Source organism: Podarcis pityusensis (genome assembly GCF_964106645.2).
Source record: "Podarcis pityusensis genome assembly, chromosome: 3".
Classification (NCBI taxonomy): Eukaryota; Metazoa; Chordata; class Lepidosauria; order Squamata; family Lacertidae; genus Podarcis; species Podarcis pityusensis.
The window spans coordinates 106949953-106974182 of NC_138026.1; the positions used below are offsets into that span (position 1 = coordinate 106949953).

General features: G+C 44.3%; 1 protein-coding gene across 3 annotated transcripts; it reads left to right on the top strand.

The window, feature by feature from the left end:
- The first annotated feature begins 7233 nt into the window (after nucleotides 1-7233).
- Nucleotides 7234-22981, top strand: LOC308474569 (heterogeneous nuclear ribonucleoprotein L-like). Of its 3 annotated transcripts, none has more exons than XM_081001045.1 (13): nucleotides 7234-7727; nucleotides 9192-9310; nucleotides 10655-10892; nucleotides 11401-11485; nucleotides 12627-12724; nucleotides 12810-12879; nucleotides 17088-17159; nucleotides 18491-18708; nucleotides 18837-18958; nucleotides 19549-19750; nucleotides 20725-20782; nucleotides 20876-20974; nucleotides 22356-22981. In XM_081001045.1, exons 1-13 carry the CDS (start codon nucleotides 7587-7589, stop codon nucleotides 22409-22411), a joined length of 1578 nt encoding a protein of 525 aa, XP_080857171.1. In that variant the 5' UTR covers nucleotides 7234-7586; the 3' UTR covers nucleotides 22412-22981. The 3 variants fall into 3 exon arrangements, with proteins under 3 accessions (XP_080857171.1, XP_080857172.1, XP_080857173.1); XM_081001046.1 differs by having other exon boundaries at nucleotides 7694-7824; XM_081001047.1 differs by lacking the exon at nucleotides 7234-7727 and adding an exon at nucleotides 7735-7840.
- Nucleotides 22982-24230: the final 1249 nt, after the last annotated feature.

Here is a 24230-nt window from a genome sequence, read left to right on the forward strand (position 1 = left end):
CCCCGCAAGACAAGGGAGTTGGTCCCTCATCCCCATGCCATCCTGACCTAGCCATAGGACCTCTGTCTTTGAAGGATTTAGTTTCAATCAGCTCCCACGAAACCATCCAGCTACAGCTTCCAAGCATCTGGTCAGTGTGTTCGGGGCCGAGTCGGTGTGGCCATCCATCAGCAGATAGAGCTGAGTGTCATCAGCATATTGGTGACAGCCCAGCCCAAAGCCCTGGATAATCTGGGCAAGGGGGCGCATAAAGATGTTAAAAAGCATCGGGGAGAGAATTGCGCCCTGCGGCACTCCACACACCAAGGAGTGGCGTGACGACATTTCCCTCCCTAGTGCCACCCTCTGTCCCCGACCAGAGATAAAAGAGCACAACCAGTTACGGGCTATGCCCTGTATCCCCACGTCTGCAAGGCGGTGGTCCAGAAGATCATGATCAACCATGTCAAAGGCTGCTGACAAATCTAAAAGGATCAGCAGTCCTGACCCGCCTCGATCCAGTTGTCTACAGAGATCATCTGTTAGGGCAACCAGAGTCGTCTCCGTCCCAAAACCAGGACGGAAACCGGACTGAAATGGATCTAATGCCGATGTTTCCTCCAGAAACCTACCAAGAGGTTCAGCAACCGCTCTCTCAGTTACCTTACCCAGGTATGGAAGATTTGAAACTGGGCGGTAATTGGATAGGTCTAAGGGATCTGATGAAGTTTTCTTTAAGAGTGGACACACCACTGCTTCCTTCAGTTCCCCTGGGAATGTCCCCGTGTCAAGGGACAAATTGATAATTTAAACCAGGGGGGTCCGCGCAACATCTGGACACTCCCTAATCAGCCAAGACGGGCACGGATCAAGGAGGCAGGTGGTGGGCCTACCAACTTGGAGGAATCTATCCACATCAGTAGGGAGTATCCAATCGAAATGGTCCAACACTGGACCTGAAGTCAGTTGAGGGGCCTCCAGTTCAGTCACTGTATCTAAATTGGCAGGGAGGTTACGGCGGAGCAACAGGACTTTCTCCGCAAAAAAGCTCGCGAATGCCTCACAGCTGTGGGTCGAATTTGTGCTTAAATTTGGTTGTCCTCCTAAGGACGTTATTGACCTAATTATTCTAAAAAGTTGTGCCGGGCGAGAGCTAGCGGATGCAATGGAAGCTGCAAAGTAAGATTTCTTAGCAGCTTTCATAGCCATCTCATAGGCTTTCATAAGCGTCCTATAAGATGTTCTTGAGGCTCCGTCACGAGTCCGTCGCCATACTCGCTCTAGCCGTCTGAGATCCCGCTTCATTTTCCGGAGCTCCTCAGTAAACCAAGGGGCCCGGTTTCGACGGGGTCGCAGAGGGTGCTTAGGCGCGATCTCATCAATGGCTGCCAAGAGCGGGTTATTCCAGTCCTCAACAAGGTCATCTAATGAGTCGCCAGGAGGAGCAGGTTTCTGCAAGGCTTGTCGGAATCTATCAGGATATAAGTACAATGGCTGACCTTTACCTTCATACTAATTTATGTGAGCACACAGGAAAGGATCAAATTTGGCAATTAATTCAAGCAATACAAGAAAGCTACCATTGTTTAGTGAACCAAATGTTTCATCATCTCCCCTAAACGCCAATCAACTTTCTGCCAGAAGGGAAATCACTGCAAAAGCTCTCTAATAATCCTGCTCTGCTTTAATTTGCTCTTCGTGTTTGGATGTGAGTGTTTGACCATGCTTTCTTGTTAAATATGTTAGCGCGGAGCTGCTATAGTTTTTACGAGTTTCTGTGCATTTGAACAAGGTAAGCACGATGCCAAACGCTGAATCCGGTAGCAGCTGAAGTTGTAATTGAGGTCGTTTGGCTAGAGAAAAGTTTGCACACCAAACAGTAGACTTTTCCTTTTGTGGGAGAATACACTGGCCATCGCTGAGGGTAGGTTTTTCCCCATTTACTTCGATAGAATAGAATAAATTATTTGAGCATGAAATATACTCAGAGTCGCAAAGTGATTTCATGCTCTTTATTCAGCTCATAGTGGTGAGGAGGGATGAATAAATGTCCCCTCACAGTATCTGCTTTATATACATTATTTACACAATGGGCTGCACATGATTGGCTAATTCTGGAATTCTACTGTAAGCCAATCAGGTTGTGGATTCACTTCTATCTGGAGCAGGATTGGGTGGTTCCTGCCAACCAATCATACTGCTGCATTGTTCTAGGACCAATCAGACTGCTGCATTCTGAATCCTATTGTTCTAGGACCAATCAGACTGCTGCCTTTTGGATCCTATTGTTCTAGGACCAATCAGACTGCTACAGTTTGGATCCTATTCAACTCAGTACATAACACCCCTCCCCTCTAAGTTCCAGTCCTGCCCGGGAGGTCGCATTCATAGTCCTCAAGGTATGCCGGCGGCCTACGTGTGCGTTGTGGCCTGGGGTGTTCCCTGGTCCGGGCTCCGGGTTCTGGCTCGTGTTCCAAGGATGCTGGCTGTGATGCGGCTGTTTGGTCTGGTGCAACCGGCTCGCTCAGTCGTGGTTCTGGTTCCGGTGTCCTTTTGGCCTCACGGGTCCTCTCTGTATTTACTGATTCTGCCTCTCCTGCTGGCCCCTCCTGCTCTATGGGCCTCACTGCCCCGCTGTTCCCTTGGGACTCCTCTGACCTGTCCTCCTCCTGGTTTTCTCCCGGGAATCGTCGCCGTATCTGGTCGCAGTGGCGGCGCCAGCATTGCCCCCCATCCGTTAGCACCTCGTACGACACGGGGCCAGTGACCCTGGTGATTGTGGCGGGTACCCATGCTGGGCCTGCCCCAAAATTCTTTGCGTACACTGGGTCCTGGGCCTCGAAGGTCCGGGGGTTCCTGCCTTCCCCCACCACTACCTCATCCTGAGCTCTATCGGGGTGAAGGCGGTCCAATCTGATTGCAAGGCGCCGACCCATTAGTAGTTCAGCGGGGCTCCGGCCAGTCGTTGAGCTGGGGGTGCTGTGCTGTGCTAGAAGGAATGTGGCAAGGCGGTACTCCCAGTCCCCTTGCGTCATGCGGCGAAGGGTGTCCTTGGTGGTCCGCACCATGCGTTCTGCTTGGCCATTGGTGGCAGGGTGGAACGGCGCCGAACGGATGTGGCGGATGGCGTTCTGCGCTGTGAAGGTTTGGAATTCTCCTGACGTAAATGCAGTCCCGTTGTCTGAGACGAGAGTGTCAGGGAGCCCGTGGGTTGCAAACAGCCTGCGTAGTACCCGGATGGCTGCGGACGTGGAAGTGGACGGTACCAGTGCGACTTCCAGCCATTTGGTGTAGGAGTCCACCACTATGAAGAATGTTTTCCCCTGAAAGGGGCCAGCGAAATCCACATGCAGGCGTGACCATGGTGCTCGGGCGGACTCCCAGGACTGGACTGGGGCCCTTGGGGGATCTGGGCGGGATTCTTGGCAGGCCTGGCAGTGTTTGACCCAGGCCTCTATCTCTCCATCGATCCCCGGCCACCACACATAACTCCTGGCAAGGGCCTTCATTCTTACTACCCCTGGATGTGTCTCGTGTAGGGCTGTGAGGACCCTTTTGCAGAGGGGCTGGGGAACAACGACTCTGCTTCCCCATAACAGGCACCCCTTGTGGGCCGACAGTTCATGTTTGCGGGTTGTGTAGCCGGCGAATTCTGGCCCGGGGCTGCTGCTGGGCCATCCCCTCCACACCCAGTCCAGGACCCGGGAGATGACCCTATCTTTCTTGGAATGGTGTGCAACTTCTTGTGCCTGAATGGGGCGGTCGGGAAGCAGCTCCAGGCTCATAACCTCTTGTGCAGGTGCTGGGTCAGGGCCTGTTTCCGGTAGTGGTAGCCTGCTGAGGGCGTCCGCATGGCCCATCGCCTTCCCAGGTCGGTGAATCAGTGCATACTGGTAGCTGGCAAGGAAAATTGACCACCTGAGGACGCGAGGAGACAGCACTTGGGGGGTCTGCTTTTCGGGGGCAAACAAGCCAAGCAACGGCTTGTGGTCAGTCACCACGGTGAAGGGCCGCCCGTACAAGAAATCATGGAATTTTTTTACTCCCTTTACGATTGCCAGACCCTCCTTGTCGATTTGCGAGTAGTTCCGCTCGGTTGTGTTGAGTGTCTGGGAAAAGTACGCCACCGGTACCTCTCTTCCATCCGGGAGTTGGTGCCCCAGGACAGCTCCAATGCCATAGGGTGAGGCGTCGCATGCTAGCACCACCGGCAGCCTCTCGTCGAAGTGTGCCAAGACCGAGTTTGAGACAAGCAAGTCCTTGACTGCCTGGAATGCGGCCTCCTGGCGCTGGCCCCACACCCAAGGGGCCCGCTTGTCCAGGAGTCTGTGTAGGGGCTCCGCTACCGCCGCCTTGTGGGGAAGGAAGGAATGGTAAAAGTTCAATAGTCCCAAGAAGGCCTGAAGTTCAGTCTTGCTCTTGGGCGCTGGGGCATCACAAATGGCCCGTACCTTGTCCCCAGTCGGGTGGACCCCTTCTGCGTCCACCATAAATCCCAGAAAGTCCACCTGAGGCACTCCTAGTAGACATTTTTCCCGCTTCACCTTGAGACCCGCCGTCTGGAAACGGTGCAGAACGGTGCGGAGGCGGTCCTCAAACTCCTCTGGTGTGGGGCCGGCAATCAACACATCATCGAAGAAGGGGGTGACGCCAGGAATCCCTTTAAGGAGAGAGTCCATTATATTCTGGAATATGCCTGGTGCCACGCTGACACCGAATTGCAGCCGCTTTACCCTGAACGCTCCTCTGTGCGTCACAATCGTCTGTGCCTCTGCTGTGGCCTCATCTACTGGCAGCTGTTGATATGCTTGGGCCAAGTCCAGCTTGCCAAAAATTTTCGACCCAGCCAGGGTGGCAAGGACATGGCTGACCACTGGCACTGGGTATGCGTGGGCCGTGAGGGCCTTGTTTATGGTACATTTGTAGTCTGCGCAGATGCGGACCGAACCATTAGGCTTGACGGGTGTGACGATTGGGGTTTCCCAGGGAGCATTAGGCACCGGCTCCAGCACTCCTTGCTCTACGAGTCGGTCCAATTCCTCGTCTATACGGGGTTTCAAGGCGAACGGGACCCGGCGGGCCTTGAGCCTGACCGGTCGTACTGCGGGGTCAAGCTGTAGCGCAATGGGGGGGCCCGTATACTGTCCCAATTTCCCATCGAAAACCCCTGGAAATTCCTTGCATATGGCGTCCACGTCCACTTGTAAGCTAGTGTGGTTCACCCCGGTGACAGCTAGCCCCAGTGGTCCAAACCATGCCAATCCCAGTAAGCTAATGTAGGGGCCCTTGACCACAAGCAAGTCCAGTTGCCGCGTCCGCCCTCGGTATTGCACCCTGAAGGTCCCCACCCCCATTGTGGGGACCTTACGTTTCTGGAAGTCCCGGAGGGTGAATGGGGCCGGCCTGAGTTTGGGACCCCCAGTGGGACACAGTTTCCTTAAGGTCCTTGCCGAGATTATGGATAGAGTTGAACCCGTGTCAAGCTCCATGCGGCATGGGGCCCCCTCTATCTGTACCTCTACATAAATTTTCTCTACGTTGGGGTGGGGCAACTGGTATACCTGGAAGTCCGTGAGCTCCGTCGAGTTGCCTTGGTGCGTTGGGCCCCGGGACCTGGGGCTCTTGGATTGGTCATCTGATGCCTGGTGTCGGGTGGGCCGAGCCCGACACACCCGGGCGATGTGTCCCGATTTTCTGCACTGTCTGCACTCTGCGTTGCGGAAACGGCAGGTCCTCCTCTCGTGACTCTCCCCGCAGCTTGCGCAGTTCCCTCCTTCTCGTCGAGGCAGCTGTGGTCTGTGCGCTGCTTGAGTGCGCTGCTGTACTCGGTGCACCTCCTCCCTGTCGGATCCTGAGTCGTCGGTGAGGTCTTCATGGTGGACCCTCGGTTGGGATGGCAGGCTCGGCCGTGCCTCTTGGGTCGACCTCTCGGCAGCTTCTGTTGCCAGGGCCTCCTCCAGAGCGACCTGGAACGTTAGGTCCTTCTTAGCGTAGAGGCGTCGTTGCAGCTTCTCATCCTTCAGGCCACCGACGAGGCGGTCACGAAGCATGTTCTCCAGCTCTGAGAAGTTGCAGAACCGGGCGGCTTGGCGGAGAGAGGTCACAAACCCAGTTATGGTTTCCCCAGGGGCTTGCCGCTTTGCGTAGAAGGCATTTCGACGAGCCACCACTGAGGGCTGCGGCGAAAAGTGCCCCTTCAGCTGTTCCATTATTGTTTTGTATGGAACAGTAGCGACGTCTTCAGGCGCAAGGAGAGCCCGGGCGATTTCAAACGTCTCCTCTCCGCAGACGCTGAAGAATATCGCCCTCTTCTTGGCGTCTTCTTCGTCGGTGACCCCTTTGGCTTCTAGGAGGAAGGTGAAACGGGAGGCGTACGCTTCCCAGTCTCCAGATGCTGGGTTGAATGGCGAGAAGCTGCTGTTGGCTGCCATTCTGAGTTCCTTGTGCCCCGGAGCTGAAGCCTGGATACACGGTGCGAGGCAGCGGTGCGGCAGTTGGCGGTGCTGCGGTGCTGTGTGTGGCAGTCAGCTCAGCGGGATCCCACCTTCGTCGCCAGTGAAATATACTCAGAGTCGCAAAGTGATTTCATGCTCTTTATTCAGCTCATAGTGGTGAGGAGGGATGAATAAATGTCCCCTCACAGTATCTGCTTTATATACATTATTTACACAATGGGCTGCACATGATTGGCTAATTCTGGAATTCTACTGTAAGCCAATCAGGTTGTGGATTCACTTCTATCTGGAGCAGGATTGGGTGGTTCCTGCCAACCAATCATACTGCTGCATTGTTCTAGGACCAATCAGACTGCTGCATTCTGAATCCTATTGTTCTAGGACCAATCAGACTGCTGCCTTTTGGATCCTATTGTTCTAGGACCAATCAGACTGCTACAGTTTGGATCCTATTCAACTCAGTACATAACAGAGCAGAACTAGGCTTGGGTTACTGTACGTTCACTGGTTAAAGGTCCATCCCGGGGCTGACATTCCAACGGACCTTTCTCAATCCTCTTCCAAAAATAAATTACATTTATTTAAACAAATTAATCAGCCAGAGTGATCTATTTAAATCAATCAATCAGCCAGAGATTCGCTTTTATCGTTGTCTTCTTCCAGGCCGCTTTGGCGAGAACCACCCTTTGCCATCCTGCACAGATACACAAAACCTCCCCTCCCCTCAGCGCGGGCGCGGGCGACCGTTAGCCTTGGTAACGGCGAGGTCGCGCGCGCGCGCGTCTTTCCTCTTCCGTCGAACAAACGGCTCCAGCGGCAGGCCCTGGTAGGGGAAGCGGGGACGAGAGAGCAATAGAAGGCGGGGAGGAGCGGAGGGTTTATCTAGCGGTGACGGGCGTCCCATTTGCCCAGCCGCGTGTCCCTGAACTTTGAGAAGCTTCTCCGTTAGCCAATCACGGAGCTTTCCACACAAAGGTCGCTCCAATCGCAGGACAAGGGCCTGCGCTGTACTTCCCGATCCTTCGCGGCTGCCTTCTGTGAGGTGAACTGGTCCAGAGCATCCTCGTCGGTCTCTTCGCCTGACTGCCGGTTCGCGCGCCGGTTGCGGAGCCCCGAGTGTCCAGTATCCTCCTCACCCGCACTTCGCTGGTCATGTCTGCGACGTCTTTTGGGCAGAAGGAGGAGGACGGCGCCTACGAGAGCCAGACCAAGCGGCTGAAGCCCAGCGCCGCCGCCGCGGAGGGCGAGAGCCGCGAGGAGGCCGCCCCTCGCACCGGGGACTGCTCGGGAGGGGTAAGGAGGGCCTGCCTCTTATAATCCTCGCCCTTCGCAGTGTTCGCCGGGAGTGAACGGCGGGTAGAGAAGACGCGCAGCAGCGCCCCGTTGCCAGGTGCGCCAACTGCCAGGTCGGCGTGTGTAGTAGCATCGGGACCTTAACGCTTCCGTTTCTCCCCATCCTTCTCAATACACAAGTTGAATCCTAGTATTTCCACAAAGTTTTGTTCGTTAGGGATGTCACGCATCTACCTGTTTTTATATTGTAAACCGCCCTGTGATCCTCGGGTGACAGGCGGTGTAGAAAATTAATGAATACTCACAATAATACAGTAATAACAATAATAATAAGCGTGCATGTGGGAAGAGGGCTGAGCATGTTTCAGAAAGATCAGTCTGTAACAGGAAACAGCATCTTAAGGTGTGACAGGTTTTTTATTTACATGTACGTAAAGAAAATCAGTGAGAGATTTTACTTTTTGGGCTCCGTGATCACAGCAGTCACGAAATTAAAAGACGCCTGCTTCTTGGAAGAAAAGCAATGACAAACTTAGACAGCATCTTAAAAAGCAGAGACATCACCTTGCCAACAAAGGTCCATATAGTTAAAGCTATGGTTTTCCCAGTAATGATGTATGGAAGTGAGAGCTGGACCATAAAGAAGGCTGATCGCCGAAGAATTGATGCTTTTGAATTATGGTGCTGGAGGAGACTCTTGAGAGTCCCATGGACTGCAAGAAGATAAAACCTATCCATTCTTAAGGAAATCGGCCCTGAGTGCTCACTGGAAGGACAGATCGTGAAGCTGAGGCTCCAATACTTTGGCCACCTCATGAGAACAGAAGACTCCCTGGAATAGACCCTGATGTTGGGAAAGATGGAGGGCACAAGGAGAAGGGGACGACAGAGGACGAGATGGTTGGACAGTGTTCTCGAGGCTGCCAACATGAGTTTGACCAAACTGCGGGAGGCAGTGGAAGACAGGAGTGCCTGGCGTGCTCTGGTCCATGGGGTCACGAAGAGTCGGACACAACTAAACGACTAAACAACAACAAAGAAAATAATGGAATTGTAGAGTTGGAAGGGACCATGAGGATCATCTAGCCCAAGTCCCCTGCACTTGTGGATGAAGATTTAAGTGAGCCGGTGAGACCACTTTGTCAGATGCACCTGGCTTTGCCACCAGCCGCCTGAGGATACGTAGGTCCGCTTTTACACATCAAAGGATTTATTGTTCAGGAGGCAAAATTTCTCTTGGTTTCCGCTAATAAAACAATGGGAAGAGGGAGGTGTTTTCCTCCATTCTTCACTTTTCTGAAGGCAGTTTGTTCTAACAACTCTGAATTGTGTTGTATATATAACTTCATATTTCATTCCCCTTTCAAAAGGGGCCTTCAAATTACTTTGTCAGTTAATCATCTATAATATTGTTTTTGATAGATTTAGATCTGAAAAATAAAGTCTATCACTTTCATTTCCTAGAATGCTGGTGGAAGTTTTCACAAAGTTCCTGTTTCTCCTGTGGTCCATGTCCGAGGGCTCTGTGAATCAGTTGTGGAGGCGGATGTTGTGGAGGCGCTTGAAAAATTTGGAACCATATGGTATGTTTATTATATATTAGATCTTGGGTGACTCACAACAAGCTTTGTAATGTATTTTTAAAAGACCTCTTCATTTTTATTTTTATTTAAATAATTTTTATTAAGGTTTCAATAAGAAGTTAAGCAGAAAAACATAAAAAAGAAATACACAAATACAAATACACAGTACATAATCCAAAAAAAGAAGAAAAACACAGAGAGCAGAAAACAAAAAAAATAAAAGGAACAGAACAATTAAAAACAATATCACCTTTTCATTTCCGTTTTTAAATTTACTTATTTTCTGGACTTCCTCATACCTCCCTCTTTTGTATTCCAGTCCAAATTGTTTGTCCAGCAATTTCTTTTCCACTTTTTTAATCCCAATCTTTAATCTCAATATAATATAGCATTAAAATTTTACCTCTTAAGTACCAAATTTCCATTTCGTTAAATTTCTTTAATCCTAATCTTTAATCTTAGTCTAACTATAACTTTATCCTGTACAGCTGGAAACCACTTATTTTCAATCCAACATCACTCTAACATTCTTTAATTTTGCAGTGTTTCTGTAAGTAGTCTTTGAATTTCTTCCACTCTTCCTCCACCGACTCTTCTCCCTGGTCACAGATTCTGCCAGTCATTTCCGCCAGTTCCATATAATCCATCAATTTCATCTGCCATTCCTCCAGCGTGGGAAGTTCTTGTGTCTTCCAATACTTTGCGATGAGTATTCTTGCTGCTGTTGTTGCATACATAAAGAAAGTTCTATCCTTTTTTAACACCATTTGGCCGACTATGCCCAGGAGAAAGGCCTCTGGTTTCTTGGGGAAGGTATATTTGAATACCCTTTTTAATTCATTATATATCATTTCCCAGAAAGCCTTAATCTTTGGGCACGTCCACCAAAGGTGAAAAAATGTACCTTCAGTTTCTTTACATTTCCAACATTTATTATCGGGCAAATGATAGATTTTTGCAAGCTTGACTGGGGTTATGTACCACCTGTATATCATTTTCATAATATTCTCTCTTAAGGCATTACATGCCGTAAATTTCATACCTGTGGTCCACAACTGTTCCCAGTCAGCAAACATAATGTTATGTCCAACGTCTTCTGCCCATTTAATCATAGCCGATTTTACTGTTTCATCCTGAGTGTTCCATTTCAGCAGCAAGTTATACATTCTTGACAAATTCTTAGTTTTGGGTTCCATTGACTTTAAGAAAGGTAGTAGGTTTTTTTTGAGTTTACAATAAGAATTTTTAGTGTAAAGTCTTTTAAGATCAAATTTCACTTATGATTTACAATTGATGGCCTTAAATAATTAGAGCTCATTAATGGTTTTATTGTTTTTCCTGCAGTTATGTGATGATGATATCATTTAAACGCCAGGCTTTGGTAGAATTTGAGGATATTGAAAGTGCCAAAAAATGTGTGACATTTGCATTAAGTGAACCGTTATATATAGCTGGGCAACAAGCATTTTTCAATTACTCTACAAGCAAAAGAATTACTCGTCCGGAAAACACAAACAGTGTCTCTGGTGGGAACAAAGTTCTTCTCTTATCAATTCAGAACCCTCTATATCCAATTACAGTGGTACGTCTTACTCTTAAGCATAACTTTACCTAACCTTAGTGCATCATATTAGCTGCATAAGGTAAAATCCTTGTGTTTTAAGACCTTGGGTTTTAGCAAGTGCATTTGAGTGAGTCGTCTTCTTTCATTTTTCTTGCATACTTTGAGGTTTTTGAAATTATTGTTTTGATTCTGTGTATTCCCAATTTATAAATGCTATAAGACAAGTTAAAATTTGTTTAAGAGCACTAAAATTTTGGCAGTCTTATTAGATATCTGACTGCATAGAGATAAAACTGAATTTAGGCTTACTGCTTTGAATTGCCTTGTTTCATGGATAAACTTTAGAATGTTTGTCCCCTTTTCTCTCATCATTACATAACTACATAGTACACAAGAGACTTTCTCTCAGAAACTAAATCCAAACTTTAAATGGGGGTTATTTTGTTTGTGTGTGCTAATAACATTTTGAATAGTATTTGTCAGGTAAATCTTCAAATCTCTGACTATTTCCCTCATTCTTCTGTAGGATGTTTTGTATACAGTGTGCAACCCTGTGGGGAAAGTAAAACGTATTGTCATATTCAAGAAGAACGCAATACAAGCCCTGGTTGAATATCCTTTTTGTATCACTTTGTGTCTCTGTGTGTAGATTATGTTCTAGGGCAGGGCAGTCTAACCTCTCAGACCAAGTGGGCCACAAGAGTACTTTGACACAGAACCTGGGGACCACACAGTGATTTAAATTTCCATATCATATATTAGAGTTTGCAATAAATATTATTTAATATGCACAATTAATATATTTAATTAAACACAGGCAGCCCCCCATTTGCGTGAGGGTTGTGTTCAGGGTCATCGCTCTCGTAAGCTTGCCTTACCCTCACCCTGCCGCCATTTTTTCCTCTTCTGGTGTCAAACATTGCATGTGCAGTCAGTCACACATGCCTTGAACGTGCACAAATTGAAAGTTGCCTGTATATATAATTAAATACACAATTAGTAGATTTAATATATTTTAAACAGATCAGAACCATTCTTTTTTTTAAAAAGCAACCAAACAGATCCAAAAACAAGGATGCCGCAAGGTGTGGGGAGTTGCTGGTTGCAGGCAGGATTCTTGGCAGGAAAGAGAAGGGAGAGGGATAAAGCAAGGGAGTTCTTATTAGCTTTTGGTGAGGCAGTAGGGCACGGGGGAGAGAGAGGAGAAGAAGCAACTCTGTGCTAGGGAATCACTGAACTCATCTCTGCACATAATCCAGCCTCTGGCCTACTTCCTTTTTCACAGCCACTGTTTATATAGCAACATGGCAGCTCCTGCCGGCCAGAGGGAGCATCCCAGTTACACCTGTGGTCAGCTGTTCTTTCCAGCTGTGGAAAGCATTTTGAATGGCTATCCTGTGTTTCTTGCCATTTATCACTAGGAGCCATCCCATTCTTTTCCACCTCATATCCCATCCTGAGAGCAGTGCAGACTATTACCTAAATTGGGGATGGGGAGCTTGTGGTTCTCTAGATAGTGTTTGAGTATTGCTCCAGTCATGCCTCATCACTGGCCATGCTGACTATGGTATTAGTCATTCATTCATACATAAAATTAGTGTTTTTGCATTTGTAACCACATGTTAAATAAAGAGCCCTTGAGTAATTTCTAGGAGATCTACTGTGTTGTGGTTTAAATTAGCATGACTTGTGGCTATTTTGGGGGGGGGGGGTGGAGGCATTGTTTTAAACAACAATCCTTAACATAAATCAAGTTCAAATCGGTTCTCTGTGCTCAGAAGGCAAAAGCAGTGCTCAACGGAGCAGATATATACGCAGGATGTTGTACACTAAAAATAGAATATGCAAAGGTAATGATCATACTTTCTTCAGCGGCTAAACTGTTTTGGGAGAAAAGCAATGATTAAGACTTGCTATTTGTTTATATTTTAACAGTCAACTCGACTTAATGTCATTCGAAATGACAATTGTAGTTGGGACTATACAAAACCATATTTGGGCAGAGGTAAGTATTTTGGTAATTATACTAAATGTGCATTTAAATATATAAATATATGCAGTTAGCTTGTCTAATGTGTTAGTCACTTCAAGCCAGGTATTTCTGATGCAGCTCTTGTAATAGGCATCCTGACCTGTAATCCTGGAAAAGAATAACTCAACATTATTGCCCCTTGCTGGTTTATATTGAGCTATTTAACAAGGAGCCCACACATGCAAGCATGTTTGCAGTACAAGGACTTGCATTTCTCCAAGCAGCTCTCACTCTTTGGAGGAGAGGACACCGATGCAGACTTTCCTTACAAACTACAAACTTGCACACTGCTTCTCCACGGAAAGGATTTTCCTCACTTGTTGGACAGGGCATTAAGAAGGATAGAGGACTCCAGCAGGCTGACTCTACACTTCATCATGCACCACATCGGCATCATCAACAGGCCCTCTGAAAAACCTCAGACTTGCAACTCACCTTGACTGCATACTGCATGCACCATCACCACAAGCATATCAAGGAGGACCACTTACAGCACTTCTGGTTTGCATGGCACGAAAATACCATGGTAGACTGTACCCATTCTAAACCGGTTTGCATGTGTTTCCAATCTTATGTCCCTTTAAAATTACCATTGTAGAATGAAACACCATAAAATGGAAGATCCAAACTCTTGTTTCTCTCCTGGTTTTTTACCAGTGTAAATGCTTTCTAAAGGACTGCACTTACTTTAAAGATTAATTGAAATTCACCTGTACCCTGTCAAATGAGTCCCCGCAAGCACCAATATTTGATTCAAGGTCTAAAATGTCTGAGCATTTTTAATTGCAGAAACTAGTTGGAATAGTGTTTTCGTCAGTAAAAAAACCTGCATGGAAATGTAAAAGGAATTGCTATGTAGTTTGATTTCTGTAAATGTTCTTTGTAACTGAATGATTTGTGTATAATCTGCTGTAATGTACCTTTTGAAAATCTAGGCATTTATAACATGGAGGTGGGAACTTAACTTTACCAAGGTAGAGTATCTTCTAAATTTTAAACATAGTGAAGGTTTCAACTTTCCTTTTAATCATTGCTGAAAGGTTGTTTTTACTGGTAGTGCTTTGGCTTGTAAAAATGTATTATTTAAAGGTTAGGGCTTGGACATGCAGAATTAAGTGTTTGTAAAAGGTTAATAAGGGGGCTGCAGTATTGGTTAGCAGATTGTCCACCTGCAGTACGTTACATTAAAGCTCATGTTCCCCCTCCTTCAAACTACCGAATTGGGAAGTCACTGAGTTACCTTGGGCAATTGAGTGGATAATTTTCCAAAATATATAGATGCATATTCAAGCAACTAGCAAACATGTAGTTCAGACTGTAATTTTAAACTGTGCCTTGGCTTAGTACATGAAAGATTGGGAAATGAGAAATATTTTCTTGAAGGAAAACAAACAAAACAGGTGCTCCCAAGTGTGTGGCAATGTCCGGTGGAATTTTTTATTTCCATTTCATCAGCAAATTCAGTGTCATATCACAAACTACTTTTGAAAGAAGCAGAAGTGTTGTTTTCTTCGTTCTCCCCTCTTTTATCCTTTCTCTCTCTTTCCTGTTCTCTTTCTCTCTTTCCAGACTTTTTGATTCTATTTGTTCTAGATATTCTTCTCTTGAATTGTGAAAACTTTAATAAAAATTGATTTGGAAAGTACTCTCAGTTTCAAACAGGGTTGCCATGGACTAGAGTGGCTCCTATATTGTGGCCTGTGTATGTGAAATGTAAAGCTCCCTTGGACCCGTGGAACAAGATATAAGCATACTGTTCTATCTTGTACTGAAGTAGAGTTGCTCCCTTGTTCCTTCCCATGTGTTTCAGGCAAGAAGAGAGCTGAATTTACCATTTACAGTTCATTTTGTAGCAATGTTCTTCCTTGAGCAGAGATGGGAAATCTGTAGCCCTGCAGGTTGTGTTGGACTCCAGCTCTCATCAGCTACACCTAGCATTGCCATTAGCCAGGCATGATGGGAGTTTTAGTCCAACAACATTTGGAGCGCCACATATATCTCATCCTTGCTCTAGACAAGAAGTGATGAAAGAAAACACAGTTACTTCTTTCTCCAAAATCTGTAACCAGCAACAGTCTTAATAAAGCAGCACGGAAAATGCTTGAGTATTTTTAATGTTGTGTACAGCATACTGATTGACAAGGAGTGGGCAGCTTCATCAGCTAGAGATGTAATACTTAACTGATTTTCTTGGCATTCTTACAGGAGTGGCCTACACAAAAGTGTCAATGTGATGGGCTGCTTTACATGCAAGATTCGGGGAGAATTCTCTTCATAAAGCAGGCTTCCGTTCTGGTTTCTTCAGACAGGAAAATGTGCCCAAGTTTAGTGTTTAACCGAAATGCAGTTGATTTAAAGCAGGAGATTTGAGCTGATGGCTGTATTTATATAAAATTACATTTTGCATCCCAACCTTTTCCCTAAGTAGTTTGTTAGCTTCGTAACTATTGTCAGAAGGTAAACCTTGGTTTTCAAGGGTACCCACTGATCTTCAGAACTGGGCAATTTTAATCCTGATTTTTCATTTCCCAAGCTCAAGACTGCCATTGCATCCTACTCCAACATGTAATTCTGGTGACTGATGTTTGCTACTTCCGTTGTACAAAAATCCTGTCCTCTGTAACTTAATGGCTGAGTGATGTGGCTAGTATGTGAGATGACTAGCACTTCCATTTTGGATAGCACACGCTGAAATCTGTGGAAATTGTGTTCTGGGTGCCACAATCTCTCTTTACTCTCCCACTATCAAAATCAAATTATTATACGACTATCTAATTCCTTGGTTGTTTTAAACGTCTCAAACACTGGAAACAAAGCTTGAAATATTGTGCATTATCCAAACTGAGAAAGAACTGTATGCTACTTCAGCTGGATGTTTCTCATTTCCCATTGCTTAACAATCAGTTGCGGTATTGGAACTTCTGATTGTCTACTGAAAGCAAGAAGTGGATGTTAAAGCTAATTGCTGTTTCTTTTTGTAATACATGTTTAATTGCATATTGCAAATAATTACTTTAGGTTGGTGTACTGCTTTCATCCAGTACTGTTGACCCCTTGGTTAACTTTACATTCTAGTATAAAATGTGGCTTGTTGAAAGAAATTTTCATTGTTAAAAGTGCTTTTAATAGTTTTAATTTTTCAGTATTGAAAGTATAACATAGACTGTATTAATAGTAATGTATATTCTTCTCAGCACTTCTCCAGTTGTTGATGTAATTATGTATGTACACAAATATGGTGCTTTTCAGTTTACTGATTATGAAACCATGTAATATAATTTTTTGTTATATTATGCTGAAACTTCTTGAAAGAAACCCACTTTGAAAATGTGTTGCTGTTGAAGCTAATAGTGTGATACAGGTACTGTCCTTTGATTGTACTGCATTTACAACTTGTTTTTATGAGAGTTATAGGTAATTTACAATCTATGGCAGTGGTTTGAATGATGGTCAGGGGTGCTGCGGGCAACACTAGCCTCTGTCCCTCTTTCCTTCCCTCCTGATGCTATCTCACATTTCTGCCGCCCAAAGGCTTGCATGGCTGTTTGTTGCTGCAGCTCTAGCTACAAGCCCCTCAGGTGAATAGTGCCTCTAGGGCTGGCCAAGTGGTGCTTCCCAGGCCCCTGTGGGGCAGTTTGAGAAGGCACCTCTCTTTGGGGCAGATATCGGGTCAGCAGCTGCGACTGCCCAGAGTACTCCGAAGGAGAGGGAGGAAGAGATGAGGGAAGATTTGCTGAGGGAACCCTCCACAAGGGAGGGGTGAGGGACTACCAGCTCTGCAGGCAAGGGGTGACATAAGTGGGCTTCTGAGCCCTGTAGGGTGCTGCAGAAAGAAAGTAGTTGGTCAACAGAGCCGTGGACCCAAAACAGTTGAAAACCTCTGGTCTATAGTATTAGGGTCCAGGCTTCTCAGGCTTAAAGTGGCAAATCTTCTCAAACAAATATTATCAAGCCAACATTAATATTGGCTTCTTACAACTGTGTTTTTGTGCTGGAGCAAATCAGCTTATAATAGGTTGTTTAAAGTATCCAGACTAAAATCTTAGAGTAACATTGAAGTATCCAGCAGTGTTCTTCTTAACCAGAAAATATTACCCCTTCCCCGCAGTTGCTTACTGATAAACTCCAATATCTTTAAGGGGGGCTGCTATTGTTTAATGATGCTTTTCTTTCTCCTTTAGATAGAGGGGAAGGCAGTCAGAGGCAAGCTATTCTGGGAGAGCACCACTCCTCATTTAGGCATGATGGCTATGGTAGGTTATATGGCTTCCAGTTAAGGGTTATATTGAAAATGGGTTATATGGTGAATATAGTTGTATATGTCTAGATTTTCCTCCTATTTTTTTGTTTGTGGTGCCATCTTAATGTATTCTGCAATCTGTAGTATAAATCCTTTCCCCACCACTCTTGGGCCAACACTTTTTAAAAAGTCTTGCTACATTAATCAGGCACCACATTTGTCTGTCTCATTGTGCCCCCTCATTTGCCCTATCGCAGGGTGGGGAACCTCATGCCTGGTGGTCGCTTTTGTTCTCCAGGCCTTTCTGTTTGACCCCAAAACTCTTACCAGGCCACTCCCCTCATTGGCCCTGCTTTGTGCCCTAAGTGTTTATGTCTGCCTAGAATGTGTCTTTGAACTCCGATGATGCCTCTTGCTTGGCTGGAGGGCTGACAGAGGTGTGGGAGGCTGTGTAGAAACAAGCCTATTGTGCAAAGGTAAATTTTATATTTGTTGCTTCACTCACTGCTGCGTCTGACCCTGCCCACGACTGGCATGTGGCCCTAAGAAGGTTGTCCACAAGGGAATTTGGCCCTTGGGTAGGGAGGCTTTCTCATGCCCTGGTGCCAAATGGCACATCCATTTATGACCAGTTTTTCATGATCTCCTTTTTTATTTTTAAATGCCAATACATTTTGGTAATAACCAGAGACTTTACATGGCTCACTATAAATCAAGTTGTCATTCTGTGAGCAAACAATATTTTTTTCCAAGTTGCAGTTAACTTTGTCACAGTAAAGATGAAATGTTGCTTAATACTTCTCTCTTTGCACACAAAAAGCGCCTCTAAAAACAGATTGAAACTTGGAATCGCACACTTAGACCACAAGCTAACAGTTAGATGTGCTGAAGGTCATTGAAATCAATACAGTCCTTTATTCTTAAGTCTGGCTTGTGGTTTTAGGTGTTTATCCACTGTTAGTCGTACTCAGATTAGACCCATTGAAATTAATGCACATGACTATCTTAAACTCATTAATTTCATTTGGTGTGCTCTGAGTCGAACTCACTTGGCTCCAGCCCCTACATCATTTCAAGTTAGCTTGTTCCTTGGAGGCACATGGGGAAGGGGAAATTGTATGAATTATATTTTGGTTGATGTGAGTTAACATTCTTGTCTAGATAGACCATGTTTTGGGAGTTGATACTAAAGCTGCATAGCTCATTCTAGCAAAACCTTAATTGCTAAGATGTATTAGTAATTATTGGAAAACTGGCAGCTTTTAAAACTTGGCAGCTTTAATCTTCATATCCGGCCAATTAAACTTTTCCAACCAAATTCACTAAAGAATACTTTCTCTTTAGGATCGCGTGGTCCTCTGTTACCACTACCAAGCCGATACCAAATGGCATCTCGGGATACTCCAGAACTTGTGGCTTACCCACTTCCCCAGGCCTCCTCATCTTACATGTATGGGGGGAACACCTCAGGTTCTGTTGTCATGGTTACTGGATTGCAGCAGCAAAAGATGAACTGCTCAAGAATCTTCAATTTGTTCTGCTTGTATGGAAATATTGAGAAGGTAAAATCAAAAAAGTTTAGGCAATGAAATTTAAAGAATAATTCATGATTACTGTGAAGAGAACACAGTGTCATTCATATTCCAACCAAACCGAAAATTTCCTAACTTACCATTCTTTAAACCTGCAGGTGAAGTTTATGAGGAGCATTCCAGGCACAGCTTTAGTGGAAATGGGTGATGAATATGCTGTTGAAAGAGCAGTCACGCATCTCAACAATATCACATTATTTGGGAAGAGAATTAATGTTTGGTATGTGTGCATTCCATCTTGGTACTAATACTAAAGCACACCTATAATGTATGTGTCCAGCAGTGTAAGATATTAAAATACTGCTGAATAAAGTTTTTTAAAAGAATACTGTCTATAGAAGATCTGAGTAAAACATACACATAATTACAGTGGAAACAGCACCAGCCCTTTCATTAAAAGCAGTCAATCCCCCCAAAGTCTGCCAAAATAAGAAAGTCCTCACATGCTGGCAGAAGGACAAGGTTATTGCTCCCTCTGTGCCTGAATTATCAATCTGATTATTGTGTAAGAGGTTCAGCAGTGTAAGATACTAAAAGTGCTGCTGAATAAAGTTTTATTTAAAGAATACTGTCCATATATGCAAAGAGTAAACTTTGTTACAAAAATAATGTAAATATTTCTATATTTCATTGATCTCCTTCCATAACTTGATAAATGCATGACTGACTTCACTACTTGACACGTAAAATGTAGATTACCCCTCTGTGTTCATATTATGCTTTGTGAATTCTGTGCTTTGTGAATTCTGTGAAAAATAACACCTTTTTTACTGCAAAAAGTTTTATTAATTATGTACTCTTTATTTATAGTGTATCCAAACAGAATTCAATTATTCCTAGTCAGTTATTCGAGCTGAAAGATGGGACAAGCAGCTCTAAAGATTTTACAATGAGCAAGAACAATCGCTTTACTAATGCTGGTCAAGCTTCCAAGAATATCATTCAGCCACCATCTTGTGTGTTGCATTACCATAATGTTCCGCTGTGTGTAACTGAAGAGACCTTTGTAAAGGTAGGTAGCTGCAGGAGTCATAGCTTTTATATGTAATTTAGCAGATTCCTTTTTTTATGTCCTAGAGTAGGGGTGGGAAATTGCATCTTGCAGATCTTACACTCAATAATACGACATAATGACATCAAATGATACCTATCAGCTTTCAAAGGAGATCAGTGTAACCACATCAGCTGATGGGACAGTTACAACAATCTTGTTTCAAGTTGCCATGCACCTTCAAAGAGACTTGCTACATCCATTTGTACATTCTGGTTTGAATTGAAGCCATCTGTTTTGAAACTGCTTGCTAAGATGAAGAAAACAATCTTGCTTTAGCAAGCTGTTTCAATGCAGTCAACTTCAAAACAGACCACTTGGTGCACCAAAGATTATTCAGTGCAGAGCTCCCTAGTGCAGGAGGTTCTCTTGGGTCAGTGCCAAACAGTTTATTGGTACTGACAGGGAATGCCACTTGCAAAGGAACAGTTGAGAGCTGACTAAACTCATGATTGTTCCCTTGTCTCATGTTTCATTATCTTAAGTAGAATATCTTGTAATTTTCAAAATTGGACAGCAAGATGTTTCTGTCAAGAGTTTAGCATGAGACTGTAGGATTTCTGGGCAATGGAGGGACACTTCTCTGGTGAATTTTTACCCTATAATCACTTTCTTAAAATTAATGGGGTTCCTGATATCTCGACCCATTTTGTGCCAAGTGTCCTCCTTATCACATAAATTACCAGTTACAGATGGGTAGCCGTGTTGGTCTGCCATAGTCGAAGTAAAAAATTCTTTCCTGTAGCACCTTAAAGACCAACTAAGAAGTGTGCATGCACACGAAAGCTTATACCAAGAACTAACTTAGTTGGTCTTTAAGGTGCTACAGGAAAGAATTTTTTACATAAATTACCAGTTTCTGTAACTCAAAATCACATCCTCTAGAATTAGATTGTTGCTGTTTAAATGAACATATTTTCACTTTATTGTTCCAGCTGTGTGATGATCATAAAGTTCTACGTTTTATCAAACACAAAGTATTTGATCCAAAGCGTAAGTAAATATTTGATTCTATTTAAGTTCTCAAAGAAACTTAACTTACTGATGGTGGTGTGAAGCAACCATTTTAAACTCCTGTTTTGACAGCTTCAGCCAAAACGCTTTCTGGTCTGCTGGCGTGGGAATGCAAGACTCATGCAATGGAAGCGCTTTCAGTACTTAATCACTACCAAATAAAAGACCCTAGTAAGTCAATGTATTAAAGTATTCTTTAGCTTTATATTTTATCTCTCTGTATCATTTGAATAAAGGGTTTTAGGGATGTATTTTAAACATTTTATATGCCATCTCATTAATATAATACCAAGATGCTGTGCAATTAAAACATTTCTGTGCACAATAAAAACCACCAAGAAACACCACAAATACAGTAGCCAGGTTGTGCTAGGATATAACACTTACTGGGCTTGGTCAATATTTTCCTATGGTCTTTAAAATGCAAAACATTTTTGTTTTCTTCCTTTGAAGTCAAAGGACTTTTTCATATGGTTGAACGGTTTTAACAGTGTATTTTCATTTACACAACATTCTTATAAATCCTCATCATACTGACTCAGTTTGCACTTAATGCAGAGCCCAGCTGCGTTGCCACAAACAAGCAAACACGGGCTCATGGACTGTGGGCGTGCTTGCTCATCTCTGGTGGCTTTACTGCTGCACTGACCTAAGCCATGGCCTGTCTTAGCTTGTTGTCTGAACCTAGATTCGTGGTTTAGCTCTCCCCAGAGAAACGGAGCTGAGAAGTTTGTCCTGTGGTTTACAGCTTGTGGTTTGCGTGGGAGAGCTAACCCAAGCGTGTGTGTTTAGATGACACGCCAAGTGTAGCAAAATGCTGAGGGTGGAGAAAAAGGGCCTGAACATTTCTTGGTTCTGCTAAGTCATGGTTTGGCTTGGTGTTACATGTGAATAAGGGCACTGAAAACAAGCTGAGCTGTAAAATGGTAACTGGTTACTTTCTCTGTACTAAAGTGATAGTATGGAGTGGAAAACCTGGTTTAGTACAGGCATGTTGTGATAATTCTTCGCAAGTGCAACTGTGATGGAAGGCATGGGAACCACATCTTATAAAGCAAGAGAAACTGCCATACAGTGGTACCTCTGGTTACGTACTTAATTTGTTCTGGAGGTCCATTCTTAACCTGAAACTGTTCTTAACCTGAAGCACCACTTTAGCTAATGGGGCCTCCCACTGCTGCCGCCGTACGATTTCTGTTCTCATCCTGAAGCAAAGTTCTTAACCTAAGGTACTATTTCTGGGTTAGTGGAGTCTGTAACCTGAAGCGTATGTAACCTGAAGCATATGTAACCCGAGGTACCACTGTATTTTCATTGAACTGGTTCCGTAGAAAGATTGTGTTTTCTGTATAGGGGAAGAAGGTTGGATTGAGTTCTGATGCATTATACAAAGCAGTAGTGTGCTAGAAATAAGAGTAGTATTTTTGAAGCAATTTTTCACAGTAGTCAAACGCTTGTTAAAAGAAATCTCTTTTCTTAGACTAACAGGCTGTCGTAAGGCACACCATCCAAAATGGCATTTATTCTTAACAGTTTCCCTTTTATCTTACAGATGGCTCTGATCCTTATACATTGAAGCTTTGCTTCTCTACTTCCTCTCATTTGTAGAGCAGAGGACAATATGTTAAGGAGCTCCTTCCATCTTTATTTACGAACTTGATGAAATCATGTTGCCTGCAGGCTCTAGGTTTTCTTGTCCCGATCTAACTTAAGTTCACTTTGTTTTATCTAAAGGGGTTTGAACTGCCTTGTAGGTAACATGTTCAAAACCTGTATACAGACCTTAAACACAGTTTCCATACAGCAGTAAAATGTACATTTGCAATCACTATTTTCCACTTTGGTTTAAATGACAAGTTGGATTATTATATTGGAATATTAGATATAAAATTATTGGTTCCTCCTCCTGGTTAAAAACTGTATGTGTTGCAGCAATTTAAAAAGCAATACTAAATTTGTAAGCCCATTTCACATTGGTATTTTGTAATGAAACAGTCACTGATTGTTAAGAGAAACTTCACAGGAGAAAAGAATATGGTGTTTGTTTTTTGCAGAAGGGTTGCAACTTACTTTAAATAGTGTCTTCTCAGAATAATTTTTTACTCTCATTAGCATGATGTCCTTATCATTAATCCTAACCTGCAACATCCTTACAAAAAATAAATGCTGAAACCTGAATGAACAGTTTCTCATTTGTTTTGTGATTCTACTCTTTGGTACTAAATTAAATTGCTTATTGTCATAGGGTGGTTTTAAGCCCTTGTGTTAACCAGGCTAGGGAGGGAAGAGACCCAGAACAGCAAGGCAGACTGTGGCCTACTGGGTGTCATGGACTGGCTGAATGTAGACCCAAGGGAAAATGACTCAGAGCCAGGGGGTGGTGGAACAACTCTGAGTGGTCAGAGGGAGAGGAGGGAGCAGACTGAGAGGAGGAGGTGTCAGAAGCTGAAGAGGTAACAGGGTTCAGTGAGCAGGAAGAGGCTGTGGCAGAGAGCAGCCCGGAATCAGAGGCAGAAGCGGAGAGGGGGCCAAGAGGCAGTGATGAGTCCTGGTAGGTCTTACCCCAATGAGGCAGTTTCAAGGACCCTACAGAAGTACAGAGAGAAACTCACACCTACTCAAAACTCCTGCACCGCTTACTTCCAAGTTGGCGTGTGCAGCATCAGGACCGTAATGGCAGTCCCTCCCCATCCTTTGCAAAACAAATTGTAGCAGAAAAAGGGATTTAAAAAAACACACCTAAATAATTACAGTTTTTCTACTAAGTTTTGTTCATTATGTGTTTTTATATTGTAAACTGCTCTGTGATATTCAGACGGAATTCAGTGAATAATACTAATGATAATGATAATACTCTGCTCCTCCACAGTCCTTCTAACCCAGTGTGGTGGGACAGTGAAGTCGGGATTTGGCTTAGAATGCTTTCCAAACCTAGGCATGCATATTTGCATGGTCCCAGTAAACCATGGTTTAGTTTATCATTGTGTGCAAACATGGCTTCTCTTTCTCACTCAAACATACACTCTAAATCAGGCTTCCTCAACCTTGGCCCTCCAGATCTTTTTGGCCTACAACTTTCATGATCCCTAGTTAGCAGGACCAGTGGTCAGGGATGATGGGAATTGTAGTCTCAAAACATTGGAGGGCCGAGGTTGAGGAAGCCTGCTCTAAATGGAAGGTATGACCGCAGGAGAAAGTGCAGAGCACCTGCAGAACAACATAATTTTAAAACTTAAAGGAATTTTAAAGCAGTTTAAACCTGTAGTGATAGGATATAGCTATGGTAAGGTAAAGGTAACTTTGTGATAACCATTTTAATGCATATGCTCATGCTTTAAAATTGCAATAGGCGGTGTAATGAGTATAAGTTACTCGTGCGTAAACTGGTGCCTCTCTAGGCTAATTTGCCTTGTTAAACCTTTCTGAC

Excerpts from the sequence above, each read along its gene's own strand:
- LOC308474569 (XM_081001045.1), top strand. The coding sequence starts at position 7,587 with ATGTCTGCGACGTCTTTTGGGCAGAAGGAGGAGGACGGCGCCTACGAG. Across the intron at positions 12,725-12,809 it reads TAAAAATAGAATATGCAAAG|TCAACTCGACTTAATGTCAT; the intron begins GTAATGATCATA and ends ATATTTTAACAG. Across the intron at positions 20,783-20,875 it reads CAAAGTATTTGATCCAAAGC|CTTCAGCCAAAACGCTTTCT; the intron begins GTAAGTAAATAT and ends CTGTTTTGACAG.